The sequence below is a fragment of the Gallus gallus genome, chromosome 7, assembly GCF_016699485.2.
Source record: "Gallus gallus isolate bGalGal1 chromosome 7, bGalGal1.mat.broiler.GRCg7b, whole genome shotgun sequence".
Lineage (NCBI taxonomy): Eukaryota > Metazoa > Chordata > Aves > Galliformes > Phasianidae > Gallus > Gallus gallus.
The window spans coordinates 20,767,664-20,782,207 of NC_052538.1; the positions used below are offsets into that span (position 1 = coordinate 20,767,664).

At 36.5% G+C, this 14,544-nt stretch overlaps 1 protein-coding gene across 3 annotated transcripts in view; it reads left to right on the forward strand.

Annotated features, from left to right (window-relative positions):
* DPP4 (dipeptidyl peptidase 4) overlaps positions 1–14,544 on the forward strand; it is a 38,708-nt gene that overhangs the window by 6,235 nt on the left and 17,929 nt on the right. For 2 of the 3 annotated variants that reach the window (XR_005861246.2, NM_001031255.4), the window contains exons 3-15: positions 1,141–1,239; positions 1,655–1,749; positions 1,872–1,946; positions 4,085–4,137; positions 4,237–4,309; positions 5,411–5,531; positions 5,923–6,083; positions 7,972–8,075; positions 10,778–10,913; positions 11,061–11,105; positions 13,760–13,864; positions 13,959–14,026; positions 14,196–14,249. Coding sequence is in view for 2 of the 3 variants with exons in the window: in NM_001031255.4 (NP_001026426.2) it covers positions 1,141–1,239; positions 1,655–1,749; positions 1,872–1,946; positions 4,085–4,137; positions 4,237–4,309; positions 5,411–5,531; positions 5,923–6,083; positions 7,972–8,075; positions 10,778–10,913; positions 11,061–11,105; positions 13,760–13,864; positions 13,959–14,026; positions 14,196–14,249 (1,189 nt within the window). In the remaining variant the exon portion in view is untranslated. Of the gene's footprint in view, positions 1–1,140; positions 1,240–1,654; positions 1,750–1,871; positions 1,947–2,130; positions 2,788–4,084; positions 4,138–4,236; positions 4,310–5,410; positions 5,532–5,922; positions 6,084–7,971; positions 8,076–10,777; positions 10,914–11,060; positions 11,106–13,759; positions 13,865–13,958; positions 14,027–14,195; positions 14,250–14,544 lie in introns of those variants that run through there. The other variant, XM_046943603.1, reaches the window with a different exon arrangement.

The following is a 14,544-nucleotide window of genomic DNA, read 5'->3' on the forward strand; positions in this document are numbered from 1 at the left end:
TTCACGAGCAAAATATCTAGACTTGTGACACTTTTCAGAATAGTCAAACCTCTGATGGAACTGAGCAAGTAATTGTCTTAATCTTTGTTAGACTAAAAGCTTTGTCTGTTAAAGCTCTTGTCTTTCATTACAGCGATGGTTCTCCAGACTGTGTTGTAAATAAGTAATGCACTTATTGTTTGGAAATAAGAGTAAAACTATAGTAGCTAATATAAATGTCTTCCTGTCATGTTCCATATGTCACACTTTTTCAACTTGCAGAAAGATTCCCCACAGCAATCGTGTGAGGTGGGCTTATTTTTTGTTCCCACTACCTTGTACTCTTCTTCTTCAGCATATTAAAAGAGGCTGTGTGTTTAAAAGTATCTGAAAAGCCTGGAAGGCTCAGAATTGATGGTAGCAGATTATTATCCCAACTGATCAGTCAGAACACCTGTGTTGGATTGTTTATCAATTGTTTATATCCTGGATCTTTTGATTTGCACTGCTGGTAACTGGAGGAAAAAAAAAGATAATACAAGTTGAAATAAAAACTGCTTTCCTTCTTGACTGTGTAGATTATATGAGGGTGGTTTTTGGTGTTGGCTTGTTCATTTTAAAAAGGCAGAGGAAAATCAAGGAGAGAGTTGCACACTTCGATTTCAATATATATGTTTATGTATGTATACCTGTATAACACACTGTTGTATGTATTATGTGTATAATACACTGTTGAAACATTTTATACCTTGGGAAAAGTTGCTAGGGCACTGCAACCAGTAAAAAATAAATATTTTCGTAGGCGTTGGCTGTGTCACACTGGAGCTGATGACCAATCTCATAAATTTAGCTGGGTTCAGTTTCACCTAGTCTTTTCTTAGTAGATCAGGTACTTGGTTTTAATTTTGCAGTCAAAATACTAACGTCATAGCAGATATTATGATACTTTGATAACTTTGTGATAAACCAGGTAGCACTGTGATCATTTGCCTTTATGACTGTTGGATTTTTTGTGCTTTCTCCCTACTGGCAGTTCGTAACTGGTTAGCTAAAGCACATCAATTGCCAGTAACAAAAGATACTTATCTTAGTAGTCAGGTTAAGAAGCTGTGGTGGAAAATGTAACAGCATCAAAATCTCTCTTCTGTCTCTTTCTTCCAGAAAGTATCCCCGAGTCTGATTCACGAAGCACATATACCCTGGAGAATTACTTGAACAATGACTATGTGTACAAAACACACAATTTGCAATGGATTTCAGGTAATTTATTTTTACATACAGCATGCATATAAAGCAAATGCACTACTAGAAATACACAGTACTCAGAGATGACTAATATATCCTGAAAATATATCAGATAATTAAATAGCATTATTACAAAAGGGTACATAGCTCAAACAGTTGTGATTTCTTTTCTGTAGATATGTTAGTGCTTGTGGCAAACTATGTTCTCCTACTGCTAGAAGTACCCCAAGAGAAAAAGGTGCCAGAAGGTTGAAGCTGTGAGCCCAATTTTGTTAACAGTGCTATAAGCATCCTTTAATTACAAAAGCTGGAAACAGAATATTGACCAAAATTTTTAATTTTATTTCCTGCTTCAAGAAATAGGGGAGAAAGAAGTGAGTGATGTGCATTTTATTTACTGTTTATTGGCATTTCTCTCTTGCTCTTTTAGGAAATCAATATCTTCATGAAACATCTAATGGAAACATTCTACGTTTTGATGCTGAAACTGGAACATCCTCAGTAGTCTTGTTAAATACAACAATAGTATGTTGACTTTATATGTAATATATGCAGTCTTAGAGAAAGATTTTATATTTAACACTTTTTTTTCTGAACTTTTCTCTGGAATCAGTGCTAAACATGTTCACTTTGTCTTTTATTGACAGAGTATACATGAGGCAACAACAGCTATATTGTCCCCTGACCAGAGGTTTGCTCTTCTGCAGTACAAGTATGAAAAGGTACAAATGCACTTAAGTTTTTGAGAATGAAACCAGGAAGTAAAGGTTTGGAAATAACTGAGCAAGAAAATGCTGTTGCAAGTAGAGGTTGCAGAGGTTGAAAGAGCATGAGAGAAATGTTTAGAAGAGTAAGATGAATATCTGTATAGTAACACTGAAGTCTGAACAGACAGGAGAAAGAGGAGGAGGAGGAGGAGGAGGAGATTACCATGGGTTGGGTAGGGGCATCAGGTTTGGAAACTACAAGAGAAGGGTATCAAGGATATGTGATCTTGGCTGAAGAGAGATGACTGCCCATGGCAGGGATGTTTGAATGAGGTGAATTTTAAGGTGCCCTCCAACCTAAGCCATTCTACGATTCTATGACTGAGTGAAGAAGCCAAATAAAAACTTAGTGGATGGAAAAATACTGCAAGGGGAGTGAAGCTGGAGGGTTAACCCAGAGAAGTAAGCTAGAAGAGTAGATGGGCATGACATCCAAAGGGTTGTGTGGTTGAGGAGAACAAATGTATGCATATGCTTGCATATATGTGTTACGTATGTATGTATGAGCATGTTACATTGACAGCAATGTAACAGCATGCCTGAGGTGTTAGGACATAGGATTTGAAAACTGAAGTGAATGAAAAGCCCTGCAGGGTTATAGGCTGTCCTCTTGCACATGGTGTGGGCTCAGATGTCCTTGTTTGCTGCTCTCAACAAGTATGTGGAAAACCCCCAGCATAAGTGTATCTTGGCTTGGTGCCAAATAAGGTAACAAAGGTCAACCAACATGTATGTTAGTTAGCAAGAACCCCTGGCCCTGTGTGCTTCCACAGGGGAGAACGGAAACCTAATGGAGGTAATAACTTGTCCTGCAGTGCGTGCACTGAGAAGCTAGTAATTTCATTGTTGTTTATTCCTTTTTGTTTTTATTCCTGGAGAGATGTGCATGTTTTGTTTGTAAAAGGTTTAGTGTACACAGCCTTTGAGTGTTTGTTACTGAGCTCCCTCTACATGTTCTGGCAATGCAATCCAAGAACGGCTGTCACAGTGTTCCAGCTGCAGTCCAGTCACAAGTCAGTCACCACTTTTCCACAGTTCTTCTTTGCTGGGTGCAGCTAGGCACTACTAGTGCTACTTTCTGTCCTTCTAAATCATTCAGAATTGATTCTTTTTGCTACATTATTAGCAGTAATAAAAAGTCTTATACTTTTCCAGCTACCCTAGACATCCCCTCCACTTGTGATTTATTGTTCTATACTATTTTATATGCTGTAGTCATAAGATGTAACTTTAATGCTGAAACAGTTTTTTAACCTTTATATAGTAGTATGATTGAAAGTTATGTTGTTATTAATCTTAATCACAAGAAAACAGAGTAACAAAATGAATCACGAAGATGTGGACGCTTCTTATATAATAGCCATCTGGTTGTGTAGTACTAAGATATTGTTTTATATCCTCGTATCTTCATACAAATCTTCAAGAACTACCATAGAAGGTAACATTATTGTAGTATATCAACACCATGGTTTAAAACAGACTTCTTCTGCTCCTCATGGTGAGCACATCTAGACAACTGTATTATTATCATCTTTCTCTCAGTAAGTGCCCACAGTGATATAGGTTTCAAGAGGAAGGTTTCTGAGAAATAAGATTTATTTCTGTGACAATATGGATGAAAATATGAATCCTGGAACTAAAGGAACTGCTACAGAAACAGTGCTGGAACTTGAGAGCACTACTAAAAAATAGGATGCCAAGTTAAATAATACACCATGGAAGAAGAGGAAGAAAACAGTTGTGCCAGTAAAGCAGAAGGAGGAGGATTAACTGTACATAGCTGTGATAATCTTGCCATAAAGTTTCAAGAATTTCTGAAAATCTGCAGAATCTCTGGCCTCTGTATCTCTGTCCTTGATCAGTCATTGGCTTCTGGCATAGTAACTAAGTGATGACTCCAGAAGAACAGCGTTACTTCAGTTTTCCTTTAAACCGTACAGAGAATCACTGCCCTTGTAGGTTCATTGTGTTACATCTATCTCAAGCAAAAGTGTGAGGAGGATTTCAGAAGTTTGAGTGGTAACTGAAGCTGTAAGAGATTTGGGTCTTAGTGACACTTTTGTTTTCTTAATATTAAACTAATTCTCTTGCAGTTGTGGAGGCATTCCTACACAGCTTCATATCACATCTATGATTTCAATACAAGGTTAGTAAATTTTGCACAAGATGTAATTCCAATAGTATTTTGCAAGGAAGTGGCAATTTACTGATTTGTCTTAGTTGTATCTTGTTTCTTCTTTTCCAGCTCCATCTTAGATGATGCACTACTACCTAATGACACACAATATATATCCTGGTCACCTGTTGGTCACAAACTGGTTAGTAAAGATAATCTAAACTTATACAGCCACTTCTGTACCCATGACAGAGAAGCTCACGTTAAATATGTCCTAGGGGTTTTGGGGCTTTCCTACTTCTGGGTAAAATACCTGAACTAGTTTCCAAAATGGCTGACCACTGCTGTTGGAAATACTCAAACATTCCTCTTTGTGTTACGTTCTTTTCAGCAAAGAACAGACATTCCCGAAAGCAGTATGGTCCAGTATCTTGCACAGGAACTTAGTATTTTTACAGTAGCAAACAGTAGCTCATCTCTTTCAAAGGCAATATCATTACAGCTGTCTACACGTTCACCACTATGGTTTTAATCTCTTAATAAGAACAAATAAAGTTTTATTTAAGGATGAATATAACAGGGATTAGAGGATCAAAATCATCTTGTGTACTCTTTCACATTGTCCTTATTTTCTTTTTCTCCTCCCTAATCCATGACAGGTTTGATAGCCACTATGTTTGCAAGGCTGTGTTGGATCTGACCTAAAGACCAATCACAGTAGTATGCGGTGTTTAAGTGTTCTTATTCCTTGTAGTGGATTATGGAGCCCAGTCACAGAGGCAACGGATGTTGAAAATAAATTGCTGCATCTCAGAGAGAAGCTCTGGAATACAACTGTGCTGTTCAGTCGCTAAGGGAAAAAACAAGGACATTTTACTCAGAAATGCATTATCTTTGGAGATCTGTTAGCAACACTGAGACTCTTATCAATGTTTTACCAAAATATTCTCAGTTTTCTTTGAGGGACAAATGAGTGAAAAAAACAACTCCTAAAATAAACTTGTATCTCAAAGGAAAATTAATGGCAAGGTTTTCTTGATGCAATAATAAGGTCATTTAAAACAACTGTTCTTAGGGTTGCATTTTTGTTGTTGTTTTTTTTTTTTTTCTGGCATCTCATCTTAAATTCAGTTTATTACTCTTGATTTGTATTAGTAATTCATATTTAAGTATCAATGAAGTTTGAACATGCAAATTTAAAGGACAATTTTTGTCACTGGGAGTAAATGTAAATAGGTTGCTAAATGTGGCATAGAAAGGAAATAGGGTTTACTCTAAGAGTAATCGTAATGATATTTTGCAGGCATATGTTTGGAATAATAATATTTATATAAAAGCTTCACCAACAGCAGCACCTGTGCAAATCACTAGCAATGGAGAGGAAAACAAAATTTTCAATGGAATACCAGATTGGGTTTATGAAGGTAAGTACATCAAGTACATTTTTCTGTGCACGCTTATGAAAAAACTTGGGGGTATTTATATCCATTTTATTAAAATTGTTTTATCTAATTTCTTACACTGAAAAATTCAAAATTAATGCAGGTCTGCATTTTTAGCAGAAGCATTTATCCTTATGTGGGCTTTATGCCTGATCAGTGTAGGTATCTAAGAACAGAAATTTGTTTTAGCTTCATACGATAGATCGTGAGCACCAATCTTTGGCTCATTTCAGAACTCCAGTGAACAGTCTGTGCTTTGGTATAGTAACTTCAATTAAAAAAAAAATCATATTAAAAATTAAATAAGAACGTTACTTCAGATATAAGAGCCAATTTATCAATTATAACTTAAATGCTTTTGCATTTCTTTCAGAGGAAATGTTTGGCAGCCATTCTGCTCTGTGGTGGTCTCCAAATGGCAATTTTGTGGCATACGCAGCATTTAATGACACAGAAGTTCCTGTTATAGAATATTCCTTTTATTCTGAAGACACCTTGCAGTATCCTAAGACCATTAGAATCCCATATCCCAAGGTCTGTGTTATTTATTTAACATGGTTGTTCTGCAGTTTCATTAAGGGAGTCTCATTTAATCCGTTTCTGCTAATGAAAATATTGTCTGTCTCTCCTCAACAGCTTGCTGTGATTACTCTTTCTGAAATCAACAGCATCTGGCAATGTTAAAGTATTTATTATCTCTAGGGGAAAGCAAAAAAAAAAAAAAAAAAAAAAGTTTTTCTTTTTCATCACAGAAGTTTTGAGAGGTGACAAGTAGATGTTGAGATAAAAAGAGCTCTTTAGTAAAAGCATTTGGCACACACACATTGTGTTATGCTTGTGCACTGTACTGTGCTTGTGTAAATGGAATCTTCTTCAAACAATGGAGTAATTCTTAGTTGTTGGATGCTTCCTATGTTGGGAAGGGGAAGAAATCGCTGACATAATTTCTTCATCTACCCCTAAGCTTTACCAATTTTTGCTGCCACTGAAGACTTCAGTGCATGCAGATCTTCTTCCCTCCACATGACCACGTGCCCACTACTCATGGCCCTGTTGGCACTAGGATAAATGGTGTGAATGTCAGAGTCCAGTGTGCTGCCAACAAGTTCTTTCAGGCATTCCACGTAGGGAGGATTAAATGTTTATTCCACAGTTTCCCTAGATTTAGCTATTGAAGTTATTTGATGTTACCTGGGATTTTGATTTAGTAGAGTGATACAGCAATAGGCTTAAGACGCAGTCCAAGTACAAATTACACTTTGAGTACAACAATTGTACTGTATCTCTGAATCACAATATAAATGGAATTCTTATTACTGGTCTCTATAATAAGTTCATTGCTGGAATGCTGGTCATTCTCGTTTGCCTTGAAGTAATATGTAATCTGAAACCAGCTTAAGCCCATCTTTTTGTTCACTGTTTTGGTTTTTATATTCTGTGTTGGACAGATATGCATCTCCCCCCATGCTGGTCTGGCCAGCTCAGGAAGATGCTTGTATTCTTGATTAGCTGGGGCAGAACAACTGGTCAAGCCAGCTGACTGCAACTGACGAAGCTGCTTACCTGGAGTAAAAGCCAACCTCCAGTCCCCTTTGTGCTGAATTCAGCTTTCTTGACAGCAGCTCTGCTAGGTCACTCCCTACCCTTCCCTGATCTCCATGATCACATTGCCTTTTCCTGTCTCCTTGGAGGCTGTGGCACAGGGTCTCACTGGTGGTCACAGTGAACAGCTGGGCTTGCTGCAGTAAGCTCAGGGACTGTGCCCTGAGTTTGCCACCAGTGAAGAGGCATAGGTGTAGCAGGTGTGGAGTGAACTGACAATTTAAATAGCACCTCTTATTACAAACCCTTCCTGTTTGGAGTATTGCTTATTTCTGGAGATGGGTGAGCTACAGCTACTTAACAGTTACTATGAGGATTTAGCTAGCTAGCTTCAATTTTCAGAGAAGTCCTTTGTGACACAGTAATATTGCTGTTAGTACCTATCAGTGCTACGTTAAAAACAATGGGGTTCATGCTGCAGCCACAGTTTGATTACATTATAGGTAGCTGCTATACAATCAGTTAAGGCAAGGTGTTAGTTTCCGTGAAGAATCACTCTTCTTCCTGCACTTGATTCACTCCTAGATACTGTGTGGCCTTTGAGGCATCATATGGTCAAATGCTGCTATGGGTAGAGCAAGACCTATGGATGTTTGAAATGTAGCCTTTCATACCTAGAATTACGTAGCTAACACTTTTTTTAAAGGTAAATTATATATCAATCTTAAGAATTGCATTTAGGAACTTGTCTTCTCATGTGTCTGAAGGTAGCTGTTTCTACCTGACTGTCTGTAGTGATTTTTTCATCTATAATTTCAATCTTTTTTTTTTCCCCAGGAATATTCTCTCTTTGAAATTACAATGAAACATTTTATTTTAGGCTGGAGCTAAAAATCCAACAGTGAAATTCTTCATTGTGGATATCCAAATGCTTCCTGATTTTAACAGTACTGAAATTTCTCCACCTGCAGAAATAAAATCAGGGTAAGAAATTTTGATTAAGTATTTGTATTTTTCTTTTGGTGAGAGAAAGGAGCTTTTGTGTGTGACCATCCTACCTTTTGTGTATATTGTCCTTTTACCAAGTCAAGCAGCTCTGGTAGCAACAAGATTTACAGAGAAAATCTGCTCAGAGATTATCCTCCTAGTGATTATATATAGATAGCATATTCCATGTATGTTATATTCAGAATGTGACAAGTTCTTGGCTCATCACACTCAGTGGAGTCTAACTATGGTGAAGTCATTTCACAGTACAACTTTAATATGAGCAAGTTTTGGTATAATCAAATTAAAATGTATGTATTCCGATTCACTGGGAAGAAGAAGGGAAAAAAAAATCTTAATGGAAAGTGAAGATTTAATTTTGTTGGAAGCAGACTTCTTGCTGAGGCAAGGTATCGTGGTTGTCTTCTGATTTATACTTAAAATGTTTGTTTTCTTCGGAAATACAGTGAAAACCAGCGCCTCTCAAAGTAATTGAAAAACTGTATTTCTCAAAATGCCACTGGAAATGCACAACATGATATAAATGTATTCTGTAAAGAGCAACTAAAGGGATTTAAAATGTGTGCATACAGAATTTGGTATCGTAAATCTTGTTTATTTTTGCTATTTTAACAGTATTGTAGCAATTTTATTTATTTATTAGAGTTTTGCACTTAGGAAAATGTTGGTTATGAATGCACAGGTTATACTGATAAATTTCAGAAAAAAAGCAGAACGGGTCTGTCAGCTTGTGCACGGAACTGCATTTTGTAAGGGAAGACCTAAAAGATATAATTGGAATTTTGATGGTGTTCCATATCTGTCCTCGCAACAGTATAACATCTCTGTGTTAACTGAGATAAAGAAGCTTTTAAGGATTTTGATCTTTACCACTTCTTATTCTATTTATCAAGGAAATCTCCCCAGATCTAGAGTGGCCCTGATCTGCTGCTTTAATATGGTAGACGAAGCTTGTCACTTATTTTGCATGAGAGTGGCCAGCATGAAACCTATGCAATGTTCAGATGTCACTTTTATCTTCATGGGCACTGGGGGCTCTTGCTGGTTAACAGGAGGATGAAGGCAATGGATGCTTCTCATCTGAAATGATTTACCCAAAAAACAAGGAGTCCTCAGGGTAGAGGATTCTGGATAGTAATTGAAGGAATATCCTTTCCAAACAACAAATGAGGAAGGGGGCAATGCAGAACCGCTGTAATGTATTTGAGTTAATTACAATTTAATTTACTTTTCACAAGTTGTTAAGAACTGAAGGTGCATTCTCTATCTCTGTTATAAACTCTCATAAATGTATTTGTTAGGCTGTAAATGTTCTCCCTTTTTTTTTTTTTTTTTTTTTTTTATAACCCTGTACAGTTCATCCCGTCTGATTGGATGATCTCTACCATCTGAAATTGTTAACTTATCTTACTTTGAAGGAACAAAAACTGTGGGGCTAGTTCCCCTCATAACAGAAGCAAGAAAAACCACTGTTTATTTATTTCCAAACATGCAACACGCTCTTGCAGAGAGGTTTCATAACATTAATGGTCTGTTCTCATTGAAGCAAGTGACAGCAGTGGTGTTCAATGTCCTACCAAATTCCCAGTCAAAAAAAAGTGAAAGAATCTACCTTTTTACAGTGTGACTGCTGAACTGCAGTCTGGAAATAAACCCGAAAGGGGCCGGTAACCAGTTGGCATATATTTTTAATCCATCTGCAGTAATTGTAGTCTTCTTTCTTTCTTTCTTTCTTCCTATATTTTTCTCTTGTCTCTTTTCCCCCATTTTATGATTATGAATATATTCACTCTGACAAAACTCCCACACATTTTTGTTAACTAACTTAGGGAAAAAGGGAACATGAACTTGGAACTAAGTCAAATGTGCAAATTTTAGTTAAAAATGTGTACTTGCCTTGGAGGGGAGGTTTATTTTATTTTAGTTAGTAAGGATTCAAGGAGATAGGAGAGGTCTAAAATAAGTAAAAAAGGAATGCAACAAATTAAAATGGTAAAAAAAAAAAGCTAAATTTTATGTGGTGCTTTGTTTAAAAAAGAAAAAGGCAAAAAAAAACCCACAAGAATATTCTAGAAAAATAATATTTCTTTATTGGAAACTCCCGTTCTTCACGTCAACTAGTTGGTATTCTAAATACGAAAGTAAAATACTCAAATAGTAATATTTGTTGTTGGTATGATCTCTCCCTCCATTCTGTCTAAGAGAGGTAAGTACTAAATTGAACAAAGAGGTATATCACTCAAATTGCTTAGCAGCAGTCAACTTCATGTAGCAAAGGAAACAATTCCAAAATCTAAGACTCATAAAACTTAAGAATTTCCTCTAGTTGCACACAGTGCATTTAAGACCATGTAGGGACAGTCTGGTGTAGCTAGTATTTCATGCACTAGAGGATGGTGATCTGGCTAGTAGGATTTAATTGTAGTCTTCCTAGAAGTATGTATGTAAAACTACATAATTCTTTATTGTATGAATGAAATAACCAGTGGATCTACTAGTAGAAAAATAATCAACAACAAAAAGCCACAATTAGATTTGCATCAGTGGTTATCCTTAAAATAGTGCATTGAAGTGAAAATAGTCAAATTAGTCTCATTCACTGAATTTGCTGAATGCTGTTGTATAGTATATTATTACAGAAAGGGATTTTAAATACCTAATGCTACTGTTGGTTTCAGTGATCATTATTTGAGCGTTGTAACATGGGTAACAGATGAAAGGATCTGCCTGCAGTGGCTCAGAAGAATTCAGAATTATTCAGTCCTCACCATCTGTGACTTTGAAAGTGCAACTGGAAATTGGACGTGTCCACAGGTAAGAAAACTGAAGAGGAAGAGTCACAGTGTTTGATAAATGAGACTAGATAGTAGTAGAGTATCTCTGTATTATTTATCTTTGTAGAAACATAGGCTGATATAAAATAAACATAATTGTTGTGGGATTTTGTTTTATCTTTCTTAGGAAAAACAACTTCTGGAAGAAAGTACAACTGGCTGGATTGGCAGAGTGAGTGATTCCTAAAACTGCAACATGTTAAATGACACTGATAATTAAGAAATTTTCTTACGAGCTTCTTACCAATTGTAATGCTCTTGTGTGCAAGGCTGATCCATTCACTCACTGCATTTGGTATACAAAGGAAAAATATCTCAAGTGAAGTTGCACAACATCCTCACTCCCAGTTTTAAACTATGTGGATATTGCTTTCTGAACTCCCCAGGCTGAGCTGACAGTGTAGGCTGGAGCCCACATCCTCCATGACATGTGCACCACTTGCAGCTTGCCAAAAAGCAGAGTACTTATTCTAGGCTTCTTTTTAATTCTGACCTATTGCTTAGGGAGCAGTAGGTAGGAGAGCGCGGGAGTCAGGATTCAGAATTCCCTTTGTACTGGGAGAGCTGTCAGCTATGCTGGTTTGGCTGCTCTCCAGTCTTCTTGCCACCTCCAGAATGATCTAGGGAATAAAACATTAAGAAACATGTCCTTTACCCTTCAAACTGACATGAAGGAGAGATGTAGAGGACAGGAGTCAATTATAGTCTTTAAAATTCTCCCTGGTTTATTTATTTATTTATTTATTTTCCTAGAAATAAACCATTTCAGATACTCATTTATATTTTTCCCCCACCCAAAATATCCACTGGAGAGAACTGGGGACAAGATGCTTATAATTGACTGGATTAAAATTTTCATACGCTTCTGCCAGACCAATTGCTACTGTTTGGATGATGTTTTCCAAGCTGCCTCTCAATACTTTTGTTCATGGTAGAGAGTAGGCACCTAATGAACTACACAGAAGATCTGGGGGAAGTGAAGCAGAGATGCAAAAGTTCAGACTTGGAGGGAGAAATGAGTTTCAGAGTTTTTATGAGAACACAGAGTACACTTTCCACTCCCGCATTTTCCACACACTGATTATGCTTTAGTCACTAATTCACTTTTGAAGTCAAAAATGAAAGTTTAAAGAAATGCAAAGAGGGAGGCAACAGCAGGGATGAAATCATCCGCAGTATGAAGATGAGAGATCAACCCACCTGCTGTCAAATTTGATATGGAAAGGAAGGCCTTAGCGCTGACACATTTTGCTTCTCTGCAGCAAAGGCTTCACAATTAGACAATGTGATGATCAAGCTGCAGACTTTGTAAACAGTTGTGCAAAATGAGAGGGCAAAATGCGAGTCTGTGCCATTAAACTAGGTTGTTGGTTTTTTTGTTTCTTTTAAAGAGACAACCCACATCTTAGAAGCTGTTGGAAGGAAAATATGATTTCACTGTATGGTTCTTGGATTAGAGAAGGGAGTGGAAAGTGGGGATGATTGAAGAGGGGATAAGAAAGCTATCTTTATACCCTCTTAGTCTTAAGGATGATAAAATGACGCTTGCCTGATAAGGCATATTTCTAAATATATAAAAGAAAGATATGTATATGATTCTAAGATACGTATATGATTCTATACATGTATGTATATACACATACATATATTTCATATGTTCTATGTACAAACTTACATAAAATTATATATATGTGCATAAAATATATACTTCTCTTTTTGCATGTATTCATAGGTGTTTTTTCCTTTTATTTTATTTTTATTATTTCCAAATGTAGAGATGAAATTCTTCTTAGATTAAGAATGCTTGTAACTTCACAGCCTGTGTTACTGCAATAAGACATCCAGGTCATGAGCTCAGTTAGAACCTGCCAGTTGAGTTGATGAAAAGTCACACTTCGAAAAAGCAAGACTGATAAGGGAAAAGCTAGAAAAATGTGTCTGGATGTTTTGTGCAAAAATATTACTAGCAAAGAAGGTACGGTTACCTGGAGCATGTGAGTGAGGGAGATTAAGTTCTGTCCTTGTTATTTAGAGATGGGAGGCAGGTTAGTTTAACTTTCAGTTTCACTTTTCATTTACAAAGCAGGTATAATATCTCAGATCATGCTGTGTCTATTGGGTAATTAATGTTCAGATGCTTTTGATACGCTGAACAGGAATAACTTCTGCTTCGTTTGCTCATTCCCCTGTGTTTTTCTCTCTACCGTGTGAAGCACATCCAAAATATGTGCTGTAGAAGGGACCCATTTGTTTCTATCACTCCCATTTGATAACTGAATGGATATTCCTTCATGAACGTAGCATTCCAGTTAGATTTTGTCAGACATCTCATGATGACCTACTTACTAGTAAAATTTCCTCTGGAAAAGCAGCTTGTTTTCTTTCAAAGTTCAAAGAGTTGTTCACAACTGTGTGTTTTAAAATAGGGAATTCAAAGAAAATGCTTTCAATATTTACATTGTCCAAACCAAAGCCATAATCTATGGCAGAATAAAGCAGTTACTTTAAAGGTAGATGCATATATTGTTTCATAAAATTATGGGAAACTAGGAACACTTACAGGAATTCAAATTCAAATTCTGTCATTACCAGGGGGCTAGAACTCAAGAAGTTCTGCCCCTTTTAGGAACAGTGAGATATCTTGAGTGGGTTCACTTCTAGAGTAGCGGCTGCAAGTTCTGCCTACTAAGTCAGTAGACAAAATAACTCAGTGAAATATTGTGTAAAGTATAGAAGCTTCTGTTTAGAGATATCAAAAACTAAATTCATCACTTTTGTTCTGGAGTTTTGTTGTTTGCTTTAATAGACATCTTTCTTGTGTTCAAGTTTCAGCCATCTGTCCCTTATTTTGCCCCAGACAATACTACCTACTACAAAGTCTTCAGCAACACAGAAGGTTACAAGCACATCCATTACATAAATGGCACAGAGGTAAGTTGTAGGACAATAACTGCTGACTTTTTTTCTGCTGGTGGTCAAGAAGCCTCACATTCTGTTTTTTGCCTTGCCTATTTCTCCTCTCCAGGCTCCAGTACCTATTACTGAAGGAAAATGGGAAGTAATCAGCATAGCAGCTGTAACCAAATATTTTCTGTAAGTATCATAATTAAGCTATTGCCTCCTGGCAGTGTCTAAACAGACCAGGGGAGAGAACAAGGAGAATAATTTATTAAAAATCTGACCTAAACATGTAAGGTAATCCTTTAAATATTGTATTGTATTGCAAGTACTTTATCAAAACCAGTATGCTTTGCTTTTCTAGGTACTATATTAGTAATCAAAATGGTGAGATGCCAGGTGGAAGAAATCTTTACAAGTAAGAAATTTGTTGTGCACTATGAGTAAAATACCTGCTAATGAAAATGTAATACTTTCTCTTAAACTTTCTACGTTGAAGATTAGGCTGTTCATATTCTGAAGTACCGCCAGTAATAGGATATTTAAATAAAATCGATATAGTAATATAAACTTAAAAAAAAAAACAAAAAACACTATAGTATTTTTCTGTAATGTTAGTTATTAAAAAACAAACAAGCAAGTTGCCCCTGAAGAAAATCTCACATGCTTTTACTTTTGCTGTGATGATAATTCCAGTATTAACTGAAATTAAA